General features: G+C 39.0%; 1 protein-coding gene across 2 annotated transcripts; it reads right to left on the reverse strand.

The window, feature by feature from the left end:
- Positions 1–1,994: 1,994 nt before the first annotated feature.
- Positions 1,995–16,640, reverse strand: vps39 (VPS39 subunit of HOPS complex). Of its 2 annotated transcripts, none has more exons than XM_026934014.3 (24): positions 15,990–16,640; positions 15,137–15,202; positions 14,980–15,044; positions 14,695–14,737; positions 14,430–14,524; positions 13,985–14,080; positions 13,797–13,889; positions 13,229–13,412; positions 11,936–12,056; positions 11,639–11,759; positions 11,172–11,301; positions 10,400–10,542; positions 10,154–10,294; positions 9,827–9,968; positions 8,086–8,172; positions 7,628–7,701; positions 6,798–7,014; positions 6,353–6,481; positions 6,136–6,238; positions 5,957–6,002; positions 5,412–5,561; positions 3,653–3,787; positions 3,345–3,436; positions 1,995–3,243 (listed from the first exon to the last, which is right to left on the reverse strand). In XM_026934014.3, the coding sequence occupies exons 1-24, from the start codon at positions 16,060–16,062 to the stop codon at positions 3,162–3,164; spliced, it is 2,628 nt and encodes an 875-aa protein (XP_026789815.1). In that variant the 5' UTR covers positions 16,063–16,640; the 3' UTR covers positions 1,995–3,161. The 2 variants fall into 2 exon arrangements, with proteins under 2 accessions (XP_026789815.1, XP_026789814.1); XM_026934013.3 differs by having other exon boundaries at positions 13,985–14,083; positions 15,990–16,639.
- Positions 16,641–18,124: the final 1,484 nt, after the last annotated feature.

Here is an 18,124-nt window from a genome sequence, read left to right on the forward strand (position 1 = left end):
ATTTTTGAACAGGATGATTGGTGTAAATTGTTATTATTTTGATTCTGAGAAGCATGTAAACATCTTATGTAGCTTCTGAAGGGCAGTACTAAATGGAAAAAATAAGATCTTTGAACAAAATAATAACAGGGGTCAAATAAGATGGTGGAAAAGCAAATAATGTGCAGGACCTGGAGGACTTTTCTGCAGAACAGTGGGCAGTTTAACTGATCAAACAAAACTGATCAAACTGTACAGACAAGGACTCAGGAACTCAACTATCTCAAAACATAAAAACAGTCGTTGATCATCCAGGTAACAACACACAGTATAAAGAATCAAGCATATGTAAACTTTTGAACTGGTTCATCTGTGTAAATTCAGTTATTATTGTGACTCATGGACTATATGTAAACATCTGTTATGTGAAACACCTTATTCAGGGCAGTACTAAATAAAATACAAAATGCAATTTTTTTATCCATATTATTTTAAAAAAAATTATTAACATTTTGCAGATTCTGCAAGGCGTATGTAAACTTATGACCCCAACTATAAATGACAGTGAAGGCTGTTCTTAACGGGCTAACATCCACTGCCGCCTGCAGTCAATAAACAGTAGATCTGATGACATACACAATGGCATGTATTGCTGTAAAGCTTCTGGGTGTACCTGAGGATGACATAGAGTCAGTGATGGCTATGATATTAGAATTGAGGGCTAGAAAAATATCTATCAATAGCTTGGCAATGAAACTATTATGAAACTATTCATAATAAGAATGATGTAGTGGAAATTATTACACACACACAGGCTGAAAATTATTGGCCCAAATGAAAATCAAATCTTGAAATCAAATCAAAACATGAGTGTTGATGTAGTCAAAGATTAGAAGACATTTAGATGTGGGAAAAAGTCATTGCATTTTAATGGGAAATTCCAAGAACATAAGAATTTTGTCTTATATGTGATTGATACTGATGACTTCTGTACACTATGACAAGGCACATAGTGCCTTGCAGTCCACAATGTAGCATCTGCAGTCCAATTTTCTCCACCCAGCAACTTTCCACTGGAGGCCTGGAATACAGTACAATCCTTCCAACTGCTGCCCTGCTTAAAAGACACTTCTAGACCAAGAAGACTCCAAGGACAATATACAACACAAGGGAGGGGGATCACATCTCATGAGTGGAAAAACCAGAAAGCCATCTTTTATAGACTGTCTGTCTGACATTAACCAATGTCACAGCTGACCACTGTGATGGTGACAAGCCAACAAACATTTGAGCTGGGGTAATAGAGAACAGGCTTTTCTCTTTACTGTCTAGTTCTTCCTTATTGTGACTCATGCAGTGTAACAGAGCAGCTGTCTTTGGAACAAGAGGTTTCTCCAACTATAGTTTACACAAGCAGAGGTTGCTCTGTACTATTGCTCAGTCCAGCTCATTGTGTGAAAGTTCATTCAGGAAACATGCAACACTCAAACACAGTCCTAGGAAAGGCTTAAAACTAAAACATGAAGAAAGAATGTAAAATAGTAGAACACTAAAACAAAGTTTGGGGTTGAAAACTTTTTTGAACCCTTGTGTTTGCTTCTGGATGTACTGATCACTGGTCATATTGACATATTACAGAAAAAAAAATTGATATGACAAACCTTGAAAAGATCTGTGCTTGGAACAGAAAAAACACACAAAACCACTTCTGATGCCTGGGGACACTCCTATCAGCAGATGTGTGTAATCTGTTGTGGTTGCAAATAAAACATGGTAGTGTACGAGTGAATTCACCTACACATTTTATTTTTTACTTTATTTTTACAGATTACTTTTTGTAATCTGTGTAATATAAATAGCAAGAACATAAAGTTTCATGTTGGAAAAAAAAAGAAAATTACTATGGTTGCACTTTGAGGAAAAAAAAAAAAGAAAAAAAAAAAAAAGTCATTTTGACCTGAATAGAACACAAGAGTGAAATTAATTGCATAAAAAAGCAGACCTGTGACACCACATTGCACATGACAGGATACATGTTTATTAGCATTAACATATCTCCTCATTCATTTTTAAAATACAATTTATACATTCTTTAAACTCAAACACACCTCGTATGTTACACTGCTTAAACACAAAAGCAACCATCTTTTCCTCTCAATAGCAACAGTCTACGTCATGGTTGATCATAATAACAGAGGAAAGAGAGATGACTGAAGATGGTGATAAATTAAATTTAACACATTCAAGCACAAATTTTAACAAGCAAGAGTGCTGGTACCCCCAAAAGACTCCTTTCCACATGTGAGATTATCGACATTTATAGCAACATCAATGTGTAATGATCCACTTTAATTATTAGTGCTTTATTTTCTTGCATCATCCATTAGAGAGAATAAATTAAAGCCAAGTAGAAGCCAAAAAAGTGCCATGCTGCTGTAATCACAGAACTAATGCCTTCGTTATTAAGCCTGTTAATGTAGAGACTCAAAAAGGGTCTGCCGCACTTTGCATGAAAATTTACATCTCCGCTCTTATGCTCAGAATAAACTTACAACATATATCAGACCACAGCTACAAAAATTGCAGAGTGTGAGAGAAACTCAGAAAAAAAAAAATCCATTAGTGTCTGGCTTCTCTTCTGCAACCAGAACATCCTAAAGCGAATACAGTGAAGCAGAGGCCGCATGCAAGCTGTCTCTGCATAACAGTCTGTGTGTAAATGGGCTAGAACATAACATTGACAGGTTTAACACATAACACACAGGTATTTTTTCATTTTTACACACAAGGCATATGACAAAGTTGGACAGAAACATGCTTCAAAATAATAGAAATAAATAAAATCAGTGGATGAGAGACATTATGATTATTTCTCATAAGAAAGCATAATTCTACAGTATGTGTTTATTGACTTAATTGTCTTCAAAGCCGGAGTGCAAGAGCAATCTTGTCTTCAGCGTAAAAATGTCTCCATCTATAACCATGTGCAGGGCTAACAAGTCATTAGTCCAAGGTACCGTAAGATTTCTCCATGACCACATGTGGCTTTACTGTGCCAAAATCCTTATGAAATTTTTTTAAGACACAGACTGGCATTTCCTTCAGTTGTGCAGCACAAAACGCCTTATGTAAAAATCTTGAATAGTTGGAGGAGTGTGTCGGGTGCATGCAGCTGAGACATCTCATTGCTCTGTGGGACACAAACTGCGATCCTTACAGCAAAAATAGTGGACCACCACACCATTTGGATACCTGGCAAAGGCACTGTGCAAATGGAAGACAAATATGTATTATTTGAAGATGGCCCTTGTTAATGTAATGACATGGGGGGGAAAAAAAAATCAGCAAAATTATACGAGACATACCTGTTTCCAATCTTCTTCTTACACACCCGGCAGGTCTTCTCTTCAGTAATGACACACTTTACCTGCTGATGAAAGATTCGCTCTTCTTGGACCTACAAACGCAGTGGCAGAGGGTAAGAAGATGGTGTACATAATAGTGCATAGACAATTTCCTTTTCCAAAATCTGCCTAAAATGTTTTCTGACTTAAAAAAACGAAACGAAAAACGAAAACAAAGGATTTTAGTATACTACAAGAAAACAGTACCATGCTCACACAAACACTTTCTCAGCTAAGCAGCGTGTCTCTCCATCACTCCAGTAACTTACCCGGAGGAACTCAGCCTGCAGCAGACTCTTGAGCACCTGGTCGAAGCGTTTCCTCTGGGCCTTCTCCTCCAACACACTCTCGAGAAACACACGGATCTCTTTGATCTGAGTGTTCGCTGGAAGTAGGTTTATCGCCTAGTGATCGGGAAAGATAATACAGTCTTTAATACAACAGCAAAGACCACATCAGGTTCCACTCCTGTCAGCCAAAAACAAGAATCTGAGGCTATCATGGGCACAGACTCAACGAAACTGGACAGTTGAAGACTGGAAAAATACCAGGTGATTTTTTTTTTCTAATCTTCAGCTGTCCAGTTTCGATGAGCCTGTGCCAATGATAGCATCAGATTCTTGTTTTTGGCTGACACGAGTGGAACCCGATGTAGTTTTCTGCTGTTGTAGCCCATCCATATCAAGATTCAATGTTTTGTGCATGCTGAGATGCTTTTCTGCTCACTATGGTTGTAAAGAGTGATTATGAGTTATTACATCCTTCCTGGAAGCTCAAACCAATCTGGCCATTTTACTCTGACCTCTCTTATCAACAAGGCGTTTCCACCCACAGAACTGTCGCTCACTCAATGTTTTTTGTTTTTTGTACCATTCCGTGTAAACTATAAAAACTGTTGTATGTAAAATTCCCAGAAGATCAACAGTTTATGATATACTCAAACCAGCCCTTCCGGTATCAACATCCATGCCCCGATCAAAGTCACAGAGATCACCCTTTTTCTTCATTCTGATGTTTGATGTGAACCTTAACTGATGCTCATGATCCTATATCTGCATGATATTTTGCATTGCGCTGCTGCCACATGATTGGCTGATTAAATGACTGCATGAATGTGCAGGTGTTCCTAATAAAGTGGATGGTAGGTGTATATTTGCTTTTCCGTGTTCTACAAAAAATATGCTTCACATAAAGATTTATTGACTGCCCCAAAAATTGTTCCTTAATCACTTCTACTAGTTGTAATAAATGATTAAAGAATTTTGTTATTTTCTGTTATAGTCCTTTTCTGACTACAGTAAGGTGTCAAAGATACTGTTCATGTAGTAACTATAAAAGCTGTAAAAGTGATGGACAGAGATAAGCTTGAAAAATGCTGGCGTGCTCCTTTAATTCAGCTGGATGGGGCTCTAATGTTTGTGGCTCTACAGTCCACCCATGTTGTGCACAGCAGGGTGCGACAAAGAACTTGACTCTCTCGTTTGACATCCAAAATTGTGGTCTGTCCCTGCATGTGGCCCTGCTGAACCAGGCCTCTGGATGGCAGCCAGTGGAAATAAAAGCAACATCATATAAAACAAATGAGCAAGAGAGCCTTTCGAAGCAGATTCATGCTCTGTATTTTAAACTACACATACTTGGCACCTAATGCACTTAACGATTTATAGCAGTCATGTCCTGTTGCTCATCATTCAGCTTTTTATTGGGTAGAAGGACAGGACAAGAGCCAACGATAAGGGCCTCACTGAGAAATAAAGTCCTTTGGAATATTGTATGTGATGCTGTCTGGAAATACCACTAAACAGGGTGATCATAATAACTGGTAATATGCCAGAGAGCAAAATTATTGCTGCACCAATACCAGCTACACTGAAGGACAGGGACTGGTCACGAGGAAGTATAATGAGCTGTAGAGCCACAAAAAGTGTTTATATTTAATGAGAGGCAGAAACAAGCTCCCAAACCATTCTATGAGCAACAAAACATGACTATTACAGCTGTCATTGTACTGGCTATTGGGATTCTCACCTTAGTAGTGTTGAGCTTGCTATGGTGCAGCTCAAGGACCTGCAGGGCAGCCTGAAGATTAGCCTGGGGCTCAGACAGCTCCATCTTAATAGGACCCAGACAATGTGCGTCTGGAGGAGACAGGTACATGCGCAAGAGAGATAGATACACCTGCACAGAGGAGACAGCTGCAGTGTAACTCTTTGAGATATGGGAGACATTAAAAAAGAAAAAAGACAAACAACTTTCCAGACAAAGATTATGCGTTTGAAATCTAGCATTTCATAAGCTTTTCAAAGTTCACCAAAACATTCCTGGATCAATCCTAAATCAATCAGTGGCTTTATTTAAACAATGTATGAGAATAGCCCTGTAATATTTGTGCAACACTAAATGCAGAGGAAAAAAAAAATAAGCAGAAGAGTTTGTGTTAAAATGTTCGAAAGATGCTGAAATTAGATCAAATACACTTTCAAATGTAAGGAAAATACAACATAGAAAACTGTTTTTTTATTATTATTCTTGCAATGTGTGAAGCATCTGTGCTTTCATAGAGACACACTTACATCTTTATTTCCATCTGCTGATTTGTCATAATGTCTGTGACAATACCTAAAGAGGGAAGTGTACACACAGTCAGAGTCACATAAGACTAAAATTGAAACATATTCAGCCAAATAACAATTCCATTTGGCTAAGGAAGACAAACAGCCACAGACATATGGTGACACTGAAGCATACTCACTCCTCAGCCATGTATGTGTCTTTCAGTGTGTGCACATATATGAAGAGTGCCTGCTCATGTTTTCCCATGCGGCCCAGAAGAAGGGCTCGCTCCTCCAACAGACCTGAGAAAGAGGGAGACAAAAATACACACTCACATCATATGTGTTTCATGGTATGTTTTCAGTGCAGTAAAGAGGTGATAATCTCTTAGATCAAAGGCTAAAATGCTAAATTACCATCAAATGGGAAGTCACTGATGAGAATCTCTGGCTCATAGCATCTAGAACTCTCTAGGAAATGCAACAGCTTGTTCCGTAACTTTCCAAGTTCTCCTTCCTCCGTCCCTGCAGCCACAGCTTGGACACCTATTCACAGTTATAAGGGAGGATGATGTTGGGGAATTCGAAGAGAAAAGGATTCTAAGCAAACTTACATTGCTAGAGGTTTCTCTGTTAAGTTACTTCAGAAGACCACATAAAAGTGCACATTTTATTTTAATGCAACAAAGAAAAATGATCTGTGTTGCATTTTAGAGAGAACTGAAGTTAAGTTAAAATGTATTATTAAAATGTCTTATAATTTAGCTGAAAGCGACAACAGTAGTCACTATCCGGATCCAACTGCATTCTGTAACCCATGTCTGTTAGAGAAGCACTCTATCAGGGAGCTAACAGCTCTCACCCTCAGGCAGCGAGTTGAGATACTCTTTCATCAGCGCTTGTACTCTCTCCAGGTAGAGCTGGATCAGCACGTTGTGGAACTCGGGGCCCGTTTCCTCCCACACACTGATAATGTGCTCCAGATATGGCACAGCTAGCTCCTTAAAACCCTCCTTCAGGAAGTCTAGCACCTTGTCTCTGGGCAGCATTTCTACTTCCGTAAGGTCCTCTGTAAAAATCTGTTGCCAAAACATAGTGCAGACAGTTAAAGAGCAACTCCAGTGGCCTTTTGCCTTGTTATCACACCCCCATGTTCAAACACCATCTGTGTCACCCGCTGCCCGCATCACTGGTGAGCTGGGGGTGTCACCCACAGAAAGCCACTTGTGTTATTTATTTGCTGGCAGAAGCAATCAGCAAAGCTGGTCATTTTCACTGCTCAAATATAACAGACAAAATGCGTGAGTACTTTAATTTATTCATTATCCATGTCAAACCAACACAGAGATATTTATCAGAATGGGAATGACATAAGCCATGATCTCTAGACAACCTAACGATCCTCAATGTGCAACTAAGGCCAAGCCCTTAAGTACAATTTTTTGTAGAATATACTATGCCATCATGGTTTTTGACATTCATGAAATTTGATGGAGTTGTTCCTGAAACATACTATACATCATAATGCATTTTGTTAGGATTATTACATTGTCTCCAAAACTCATTCAACATACATTCAGCAATATTAATCAGACTGATTCAAAAAACATAATTTTACAGGACCAAGGACAATAATGCACCCTGGGAACAAAGTATTCACTGTACATAATGCCAATCCAATACAGCTCTCACCTTGAGACCATCCTCTGGACAAATCTTCAGCACCCATGGGGAAAACTCAAAGATAACGCCCAGATTCTCTGCCCCTGGGTAAGAAAGCATAGTGCAGCAAGGTTGTGAGTATGGATGATGAGAACATATAAATAGTCAAGATTAAAGGCCTCAGGAAATCTGAAATGAACATACTGTTTATTTAGCCAGAAGGTTAATTAACCTGATGATTATATTTCAACCCCAATTATAGGAGTGACAGAAATTTATCAGACAATTAGTGCATGGCTCTGAATTCAGACGGGGGTCCCGTCACACTGTTCTTGTTGAGTTGTAAGAAAAACACAGTTAAGTTTATCCATTTCCTGTCTTGGTCTTAAACAACAAAGCCTAATCTAATGAGGCTGCAGTGTTCCCTATATGCAAATGCTTAATGTGAAATGAAACAGTGTGTATAGTGGTGAGCGATAAACACTCACCCAGTCTCTGGAGATACTGCACTGTCCTCTCATGACCCTTTAGAGGGGAGTTGGCTTTAGTGGACTGATCCAGCAGGACCTGCAGGGCTACAGATCACCGTTTTCATTAGTCTACCACTCTTTCAGAAATCTCTAACCCTTTACCAATACTTGAGATGACAAACATGATTTTATAGCACGTATCTAACCAGAAAGACTGACTTGACAGCAGTTAATGAAGGAAGAAGGGGTGTGAGAGTGAACCAATATGTTCAATCTGGTCTGTTGTGCATTACATCACTAGAACAGTTTGGTATAGCAGCATAATTAAAAACATGAGCTGATCTGAATGATCACCAAGTACCTTTTAGCATCCAAATAACTAAGATGCTTCTGCCTTCATAAGAAATGTAGAATTATTAAACATCAGTGGAGCAAACAGGCTTGGACAGCAAAGCGAAAAAATCTAATTAAATCACTAAATCATATTTCACACTGTTTTTGCCAAAGGAAAAAGACACAATAATAAAATATATTTATCATTACACAAATCTCTGCATCTCCATTGATTTATTTATTCTGCCAACATATAAAACACTGTCATAGCCGCATATAAATAGCGATTCCTTTATATAAACTCTTTACGATTGCAGTGACAAATTTTAAGAGACCTTAATCCATGGTAACAGTGACTCAGATACCACAAAGATCCATACTTTCATCAAACTGCTGTTCCACACTGCTAGCTTTTGAATTAGGAGTGTAGACCTACACAGTTATAATTCTATTAGCCTTGTGAGACCATGTGTCCTCATAAAAGGCAATTTTCACAGACTGCTTTTCATTCTAATACACTGCTTGTGTTCTCTAGTTAATTCAAAACACACAACATGACCACTCAAATATAGTTATCTTCTGTGTAATTATACTGAAAAAGCATTCTGCTGCATGAATACTGGAACAGATCTCTTCTGAAACCATACACATGAGACTTACTGAATTAATCTTTTGACACACTCTTCTCTTGCTCCCTTGCCTTGTTTTTCCTCTAGGTGTTTTTCCTGATCTTTGGGTGTTTATACTTCAAGGGCTACTGGTTCCCAGCTTGTCTGTATTCTGTATTCTGATCTTCTGATTAAATCAAGGTCAGGTCCAAATGAATATTACAGCTGCAACCAGTGAAGGTTTAGTGACGGTAATTGTAATCAGGCTAACAGAACAAGACAGTCAAATTCAGATACTACTGAAAAAACGTTCATGCCTAAGGCTAATAACAATCTAATTAAATCATTTTGTTATATTTCATAATGTTTCTGCAAAAAAAGACACAATAAAATATAGAATCCAATATCTCTCCCCATTTTCTCCCCAATATTTTCACCTGCCAATTACAACCCACATACCCAGCTTTCGTCTTTCACATGACAGCTAGCTACCAAGAAGGGTGAAGGCTAACACACGTTTCTTCCGAGACACATGAAGCAGGTCAGCTGCACCTTTCTGAACTTAGAGCATGGATTTGACCTGTATTAGGTCCAGCTCCACTCCTAGACTTTTGGTTCTGCAGCGAGGACCCAATATGCATTCCTATAGGATTATTTTTTCTGCATATAACACAGAATGTGTATCTTCTGTAGTTTTTTGAGTTGTAGACCATACACTTTACCTCAAGATATGACCTCAAATATGACCTTGTGCTAATTAGTGTTTCATGAGGATATTGCTGTGCTAGGAACATTTGTGATTGTAATTTTAAATTTACCCTTCTGATGCAAGCCCTTCTTCTCATAGAGGATGATGAGCTCACTGTACTTGTGGGCCTTCTTCAGCACATACTCACTCTCCTCCACATGACAGTGATTGTTTTCTAGACGCAGAAGGGGTGACACCAAGGCGACATTGGTCTAAAAACAGAACAAAGTAATAAGCATGCAAGAGTCTCACTTTGTTCTGTGGAACCCTCAAACCCTGATCATACTACAAACAAACACTAAATTCTGATCTGATTTTGTGACAAGGAGTCAAGAGTCCGGCACCAGAGATAATCAAAACAGCCTTGTGCAGAAAGTGTACATGGAAGTGGCCTTACTTGGAGGTAGCATTTCAGCAGGGTGGTGTCTATGATCTGAAGAAGCTTCTTGCGGCTTTTGATTGTAGGTGTGCCCTCCATAAGCGGCGATGGGGTGGACGGGTCAGAGTCATTCAGCTGCTTCACCAAATGACTGCGCTTCTACATAATAAAAATAAAGGACTGTTAGTAAAATGAAATTGAAATGTAATGCAAACATCTCAACAAGATTCCATAAAGCTCCATAAAGGCCCTGTGTGTGCAGACCTGGGTTAAGTAGTCAATGAGAGCCAGGTGGGCCTTCTCCAGCTCCACTCCAGAAAGGGTGGGCAAAGGATTGGGGTAATGCAGCTGTTTACGGTAGTCAGAGGGCAGAAGGTCTGGATACAGCCCAATCACATGAGTTGGATCTATAACAGAGGATGGGACATGCCATGTTATCAAAATTAACATTATGCTTACAGGGCTCCCACTCTTTTTAAGACATAATTTTTCAGGATTTTTCAGGACATTTTCAGTGATCCCTTAGGCTTGGGAAGATCGATGATAGTATCGCATGACAGCAGAGCAACAAAAAGACAGCTGAAGACTCTGCACACTGCACATGATCTCACAAGCCTAATATGATTAGACAACCTATATATCTATTTCAGTTAGAGATCAAAAGATAAATGAGAATAGATCAGAATTTCATCTTTCATTTCCTGATATTTACATCTAGATATGTTAAACAACTAAGAACATGGCACTTAGTCAACAATTGTCTAGGTGTTCCAGGACATTTGGGAACCCTGGCTTATGAAATGAGACAGAAAATCTGTGAAAAACAAGAAAACTAGCTGAACGATATACATGTGTAGCTAAGTTTCAGCAGAGCCTGATTAATAACAATCTGAATTTATCATGCATAAAGTTCTAAGAAAATGCAGATTTTTTTTTTTTTAAATAATAGATCTATAACTTATATTTGGTCAGAGTTTCCAAAATAACAGTTCAATTTATTGGGCAGACATTGTTACTGCCATACACCCCTCCTTACCTGTCCCCAGCTTAGCAAACACCTGCATTGAGTCATCAAAACGCTTCTGACAGAAGAGATTAAAGGCATACAAATTCTGAATATGGTGAATCTGCTGCTTCTTATCACCATCTGCATCATCCTTCATCTTCTGCTCGGGGAAAAGGAAGAAAGAAGAAGAAAAATGGTGAAAAGGGAGTTGGTACTAGGTACATTTCTAAATGTGTTCCCAACACTGACAGAAATCTCTAAATGCATCAAAGTACTGCAGAATGATATAAGTTCATAGTTTGAAATCCGGAGTATATTTCAAATAGCACATATGCGTCATTACAATGTTCATGATGTGCCAAGTCTAAACACCACTTCAGTTCTAATACAGGAACAAATTTAAGGAAAAAACTTTAAGTGGTAAGTGGTTAGGTAAGTGTCAGTGAAGTACTTGTCATGCAAAGATGCTTGCAGTAGTTTAACTGTGATTAACTCACTGCTAGCTGAAGAGCCAGCTCAAACTGTTTGTCCTGTAGGAGCTGCCGAATCTGGCTTGCTATGGAAACTGGCACAAGTCGCCAGACAAAATGATTGCTGGCAACGTACACAATATTGGGCCTGTAACCAAAAAGCAGTATGAGCATGAAGAGAACATTAAAATGTCACCATAAGGCTGTTCAGAACTTCCAGTAATGCAACAGCAGTGATGACATCACTGTTTTAGATTAAATTCACTGTGAATGTCTTCAGAAAAAAATGTTGGTGATTTATTTTGAAAAGTGTGAATATCTCACCCTGCAGAGGTGATGAAGCGTGGCCTCTGCAACTCCACACTCTGCACCAACAACCTTGGTTCAAAGGTGCGAATCTCCACATACCGCGGCAGCACAGCTATTATGTACGGAGGCTGGTGCTCTGAAGGTTTAGAGAAACAAGTCTATGTGTGAGACTGGAAAGCAAACCGAGAATTAACTAGAAAACCTTTAATGCTTTTCAGATTGACAGATTAAGAATAACACATTAATATTATTTATAGCCTTATGTAAAAAGCACAACTAATGCAGACAATTGACCTACATGATTACAGAAAAAAATAATTATCTAAATGTTGGCTGTAAAAGCAACTTCTGAAATGCAAAAAATACTCAGAGTCTGCAAGTAACATGGAGGCATTCTGTGAATATAAAATTCCCCGAGTCCCATGGGGCAGAAAATCCATTTGAAGCCAGGAATGGGCAGGTCTCTGATCACAACGTAATGCATGCTTCAGAGAGATCCAGAGATTTTAACAGAGCTTTTGCACATACTGAGAGGAGGAATATGTTGAGGGCTTGTTACTCTCCTGTATGATCAATATTTCACTGAGGAAATTACACTAAATATAACTCAGATTAAATAATTAACTTGCTTTTGTTTTTTAAATAGAGTGAATTCACTTTAAAAGTAAAAGTTGCCTACAAAATACAAATATGGCATAAAAATATGACATACTCATCTTCAAAAATGGACAAAGGTTTTTAGTCACACATCCAGAAAAACTAGTCTCAGCGGTCTTAAAGTAAGCGTAATTTTTTTTCCCATTTAAAAAATAATTTGGACAGCCTGGGCAAGCAACAGACCCACATGTTAAGTACGGCTTAAAGTGTGAAGGCCTAGGTGTACTCTAGAAGTGTTTTGTTTAATAACACACCTCAGTAATGTGCTTACCATGAAAACCCAAAATTCCTGTACATGACACCTACTGGTTCTTTTACTTGTTAGCAACGTTAGTAGTGCAAAATAAAGTCTGCAGATGTCACACATATCCTTGCCGACTGACTATGTTTGGGATAAAGCATTACTGTGAAAATATCATTAAGGTCAAGGTATTTCTTTAAGATAGGAAACCTTGACAATGGATCTGCAATAAACATTTTGTTCAGTACTGTATGTCATAAGACTTTCATGCACCTATAAGTTTCAAGTGTAGTACAGCTCATGGTGGATATTATGGGAGAAAATGTCTACAACTGACTAGAAAACAAATACAAACAATTGATTCCATAAGAATCAATAGGGAACAAGGTCGTAGCACATCTGCATCATACCCATTGCAACAGGGATGTCCGTCCAGTTGAGGGCACACTTCTGTGTGCAGGTTCCTTCCTCATTCAAAACAACAGTGAGGTCATCCTGACCAACAGCTACTTTCCCATCAGCCAGTGGGGCAACCAGTGGCTCCAGTTGCTTCCCTGTTGGGAAAAGTTCTTTAATTGAGCCACGTCCATCCATCTAGAAAGGTAAAAAAACAAACAAACAAAAAAAAACACTTAATGCAAGTAAAACTTGATGTAATGTAAGTGTCTCTGTTGTATCCCAGGTTGATCTTTGGAAATTATTTGTATAACCTCCATGTACAGACAGGTGACAAATTAAAGAAGGGTCACTGCAAATCAATATGACATGTCAGGCAGCACTCTCCACCACAATCATCAAAACAGCAAATGAGGAAATATGTTTTGGAAGAATGATGTTCCTGGAAGAATGATGAGACTTGTAGATTCTATATCAAGAACACTGAATCCATTCTGGCAGTCTGAGGTCGCCCAACATTTTAGTAAGGCACATTATTTTGGTTTTCATTTTATTTGTCACCCTTGTAGGGTTTTGACCTACCCGGATCAGATAGTAGTCACGCTTGAAACCCACACATAAGGAATTCTCGCACCAAGCCATGGACTTCGGAATATCAGGAACTGCAAAATCTCCCTGAGTAACACAACATATATGTTCTTGATTTAAGCATCTCTTTACACATAAAGATAGCAATTAAACCATATAGTGCTTTAATGTCACCAACAAACCTGTAATTCATGGAACTCCCTGTCCTTCCAGTAGTACAGCTGAAGTTTCTTCCTGACAGCAACACACATCCGCAACTTTGCTTCACCTGAATTGGACTGCTAAAATGGGGAAAAGAAACTGTATATACTCAACCAGGGTCAGAAAATGTGGACAATAGCAAACAGCAGTAATGGCTTATTTATTTCTGTTGTGTAATGCAATAAAATTGTGGAAAAAAGTATACGCAGTTATTAGCTCATCACTTTGGCAATGCACAGTACAGCACTCCTTCTGACATGTGATCATGTCTTTCTTGTAACACTGCAGGCTACTTTATACTAAAATTGGAGATATAATAAAAGATGTCCAGCTCTGAAGTTAATAAAAATGATTTTAATATATGGGATGGAAAAAACTGTGTATTTTCTCAAGTTGGCTGAACTGAACCAATTTCTCCTTACACACCTGCAGGTCACAGGCAAAGAGCGTTGCACCCTTGGCCTTTGATACCACGGTGATCTGCTGGAATGTGAGCAAGTCATGGACATGGATATTATTCTCTGGGAAAAAAAGAACAATATAACACTGGTAATTAACAGAGACAATGCAGAGAACACTCACACTTTCCCAATTAAAGTGTGGAAAGATCACATATCTGACAAAGATGGTAAAAAAAAACTGGTTAAACATGTATGGGTCAAAAAAAGAGAAATAAAAGCAAAAGGCTTACCCAAGAGACTGACCAAAATCTTGTACTGGGATACAACATACAGCTGATGGCAGAAAAAAGGATGAATTGAGAGACATCACATCCTGCCTTGCAACACTAGCAGTGACAAAATAACTTAACATACAGCAAGAAATGGACTCATCACGACACGAGACGTTTCTTGTTTCATTAGTGTTCATTACTTTAAGACTTCACTACAATAAAATCTAGAAAGAAACTGATATACATAAGTATTTCTTCATTATTTTTACACTTTTAGTCACTTAGACAGAGAACTGTGCATACCTGCTGGATCTTCTTGGAGAAGTTCTTGTTGGATTTCTCCAGTGTTACCTCAAATCTGTTCGTGCCTGTGAGAGGTGAGGAGGCCATGAAATAAAAATGATAACTAAAGTGGAGTGACAAAGTTTCAATAACAAATGAAACTGAAACTAATCCCCACCTGCATCCTTCCTGATTCTGTAGAGGAGGAGATGACCTGGTTTAGTCCCCACCAGGAGCCAATCCTCTGTACAGACAACAGTTTGAAATGTCAATGTCATATCAGGCCATCAGCATCACTGAATTTGTGACAGAGGGAATACTGTTTACTACAACAAAGGAATAATTACTGCAGCCCTGGACTACAATGTTTTTAAAAAGTCTCTTGTTTAAAATCACTAGGCACTAAATAAAAGCACCTGTTCCGATACTGAATAGGAGAAGTGGCAGCTCAGTGGTTAAGGCTTTGGGCTACTGATCTGAAGGTGGTGAATTCAAACCCCAGAAAGATTGAGACTTAACATACAAGTGTTCAGTTGTCGGCCGCCCCAATTGCAAGTCGCTTTGGATAACATTAAATGACATTTAGGGCATTTGGCAGACACCCTTATCCAGAGTAACTTACATTTAACTCATTTATACATCTGAGCATTTGAGTCAACAATGCAGCTTGGCGGTGCTGGAGTTTGAACTCATGACCTTCCAATGAGTAGTCCAAGGTCTTAAACCCTGAGCTACAACTGAAAAGAACTGAAATGATACTCGGCCAACAGTGGCCTGAAAGGCTGTATAGGTATTGGATTGATCCAGTTCTCTGGGATCAGAAGAGAATATGGGTATTGTATCAAAAATGGAAAAGTCGAATCAGTGCATCCCTAATAATTAGTTATGTTTACACACACACACACACACACACACACACACACACACAAATCAAGAAATCGCAAAGCTGCTCACGAAGACCCACAGCAAACTGTGTAAAGGTTGTGAAAATGAGTATCTGTCAGACAGAACTGCCCCAGAGTGACACTTACCCCAGGCCGCCATGCAGTCGATCTGGAGGGGCAGTTTCTCCAAAATAGGCACGGGCTCGTAGGCGTCATGCATTATGACAACTCATATAACACTGTTTAATTACTTCACAAAAATTACAAAGAAATATAACTGTGAAGAAATATGTAACTAGCTATGTTTTGTCAGCGTCTGCTCACTGGAAAGCTAGTAAATCCCCAAGCTAGCTAGCTAAGTGCAATTAGCTGGATAATCTATATTACACAACGAAGCGGACTTTAGTTCAAGTGGTTAATGTCCAGACCATCGTGCCGTGTTTCCTGGTTGCTTAGAAGAAGTGAGAGACCTCCAAGAGGGACTCGATAAGCGAAAACAGCGCGAGTTAGCTACTCTCTCTGCCTAACACACCACTTCCCCGCTGTCAACAAGCTGCTGCTCTGTTTATAACACATTGCTTACGCGAATTAATGTATCTCATCCCATATTTTTGACACAGTGTTGTCCGTGTTAGTCTCCGGTTTAACTGACCGTGTCCACATATTAAAAGAACCTGTCAGACTGATAAAGCGTTAAAAGTTCGTTATCCAACTAGCTAACTGTTTGCTAAAAAAACAGAACTTCCGGGATGCTTCACGCTGCGCGACAGGCACGTGACCTGCGTCATCTGTCACGAGGATCGAATTTCGCGTTCCTCTTTCAGGCTTATTTGTGTTTACAATGCAGAGGTTCTGAAACCTTTTTCGCAAATGTGTACTATCAGAATTATTTGTTGCTGTATTTGTTGTTGCTTAGTGCTTTTTTTTATTCTAAACGTTCCACCAACAAACCCCAAACACTGTGTAAAATGTACACTAACTGAGCACTTTATTAGGAACACTATACTAATACTGGGTAGGGCCTCCCTTTGCTCTCAAAACAGCCTCAGTTCTTCAAGGCATGGATTCCACAAGATGTTGGAAACATTCTTTTGAGATTCTGGTCCATATTTGGATCATGCAATTCCTGCAGATTTTTCAGTTGCACTTTCATGCTGCGAATCTCCCGTTCTACCACATCCCAAAGGTGTTCTACTGGATTCAGATCCAGTGACTGGGAAGGCCACTGAAGAACATTGAACTCATTGTCATGTTCGTGAAACCGGTTTGAGATGACATGGTGCATTATCATGTTGGAAGTAGCCATTAGAAAATGGGTACATTGTGGCCATGAAGCGATGCACATGGTCAGAAACAATACTCAAATAGTCTGTGGCATTCAAACGATGATTGATTGGTATGACAGGTTGACAGGTTGAGATGCTTTTCTGCTCACCAGAGTGGTTATCTGAGTTACTGTAGCCTTTCTGTCAGCTTAAACTTCTGGCCATTCTCTGTTAATTTCTCTCATCAACAAGGCATTTCTGTCCACAGAACTGCCACTCACTGGATGTTCTTTCTTTATACCATTCTGTGTATACTCTAGAGTTGTGCGTGAAAATCCCAGGTGATCAGCAGTTCTAGAAATACCCAAACCAGCCGATTTGGCACTAACAATCATACCACGGTCAAAATCACAGAGATCATATTTTTCCCACATATGGTTGCTGCTGGCCCATATCTGCATGATTTCAAGCATTGCACTGCTGATTAGATAATTGCATGAATGAGTAGGTGTACCTAATAAAGTGCTCATTGAGTGTAGCTTCACCCTGTATCATATGAACAGAACTTTCCTAGTCATATTAAAATAGCAGTTAGATTTGATCAGTAAAAGTTTTTAAGTTATTGATGTTTGGATTAAACCCATTCTATTAAAGCATCCAATTACAACTATAATAATAATTACTATATCCCAAACAACTTTTTTTAAGCAAAACTAAAATGTGGACCCCTTGCCTATTCTTCCTGGACTCGAATTTCTTGGTGTTGGCAAACATGAGGCAGTGAAAGTACAGAGGTTAAGGGTCAGTATGTGTGAAGGTTCAAATCCCAGGACTGCCTCAGTTAAAATATCAGCAGTGATGGTGTGTCAGATATATTCACACCACACACACTACCACTGTAGTATCATTGCTTTGCTGAAAATAATATTTGGTCAGCGTTGTCTCTTACCATTAAAGAACATGGCAGAGGGGTGCTATAGTCAGTAATTATATACTTGCAGATTATAAAAACCACCC

Source organism: Pangasianodon hypophthalmus, chromosome 10 (assembly GCF_027358585.1).
Source record: "Pangasianodon hypophthalmus isolate fPanHyp1 chromosome 10, fPanHyp1.pri, whole genome shotgun sequence".
Lineage (NCBI taxonomy): Eukaryota > Metazoa > Chordata > Actinopteri > Siluriformes > Pangasiidae > Pangasianodon > Pangasianodon hypophthalmus.

Bases quoted from the DNA above. Each gene is read 5' to 3' on its own strand.
- vps39 (XM_026934013.3), bottom strand. From the start codon at position 16,062: ATGCATGACGCCTACGAGCCCGTGCCTATTTTGGAGAAACTGCCCCTC. The intron at 14,084-14,429 runs GTGTGTAAGGAG...TCCCCATTTTAG, and splicing joins TCTTTGCCTGTGACCTGCAG to CAGTCCAATTCAGGTGAAGC. The intron at 10,295-10,399 runs GTCTGCACACAC...TTTATTATGTAG, and splicing joins TCATTGACTACTTAACCCAG to AAGCGCAGTCATTTGGTGAA.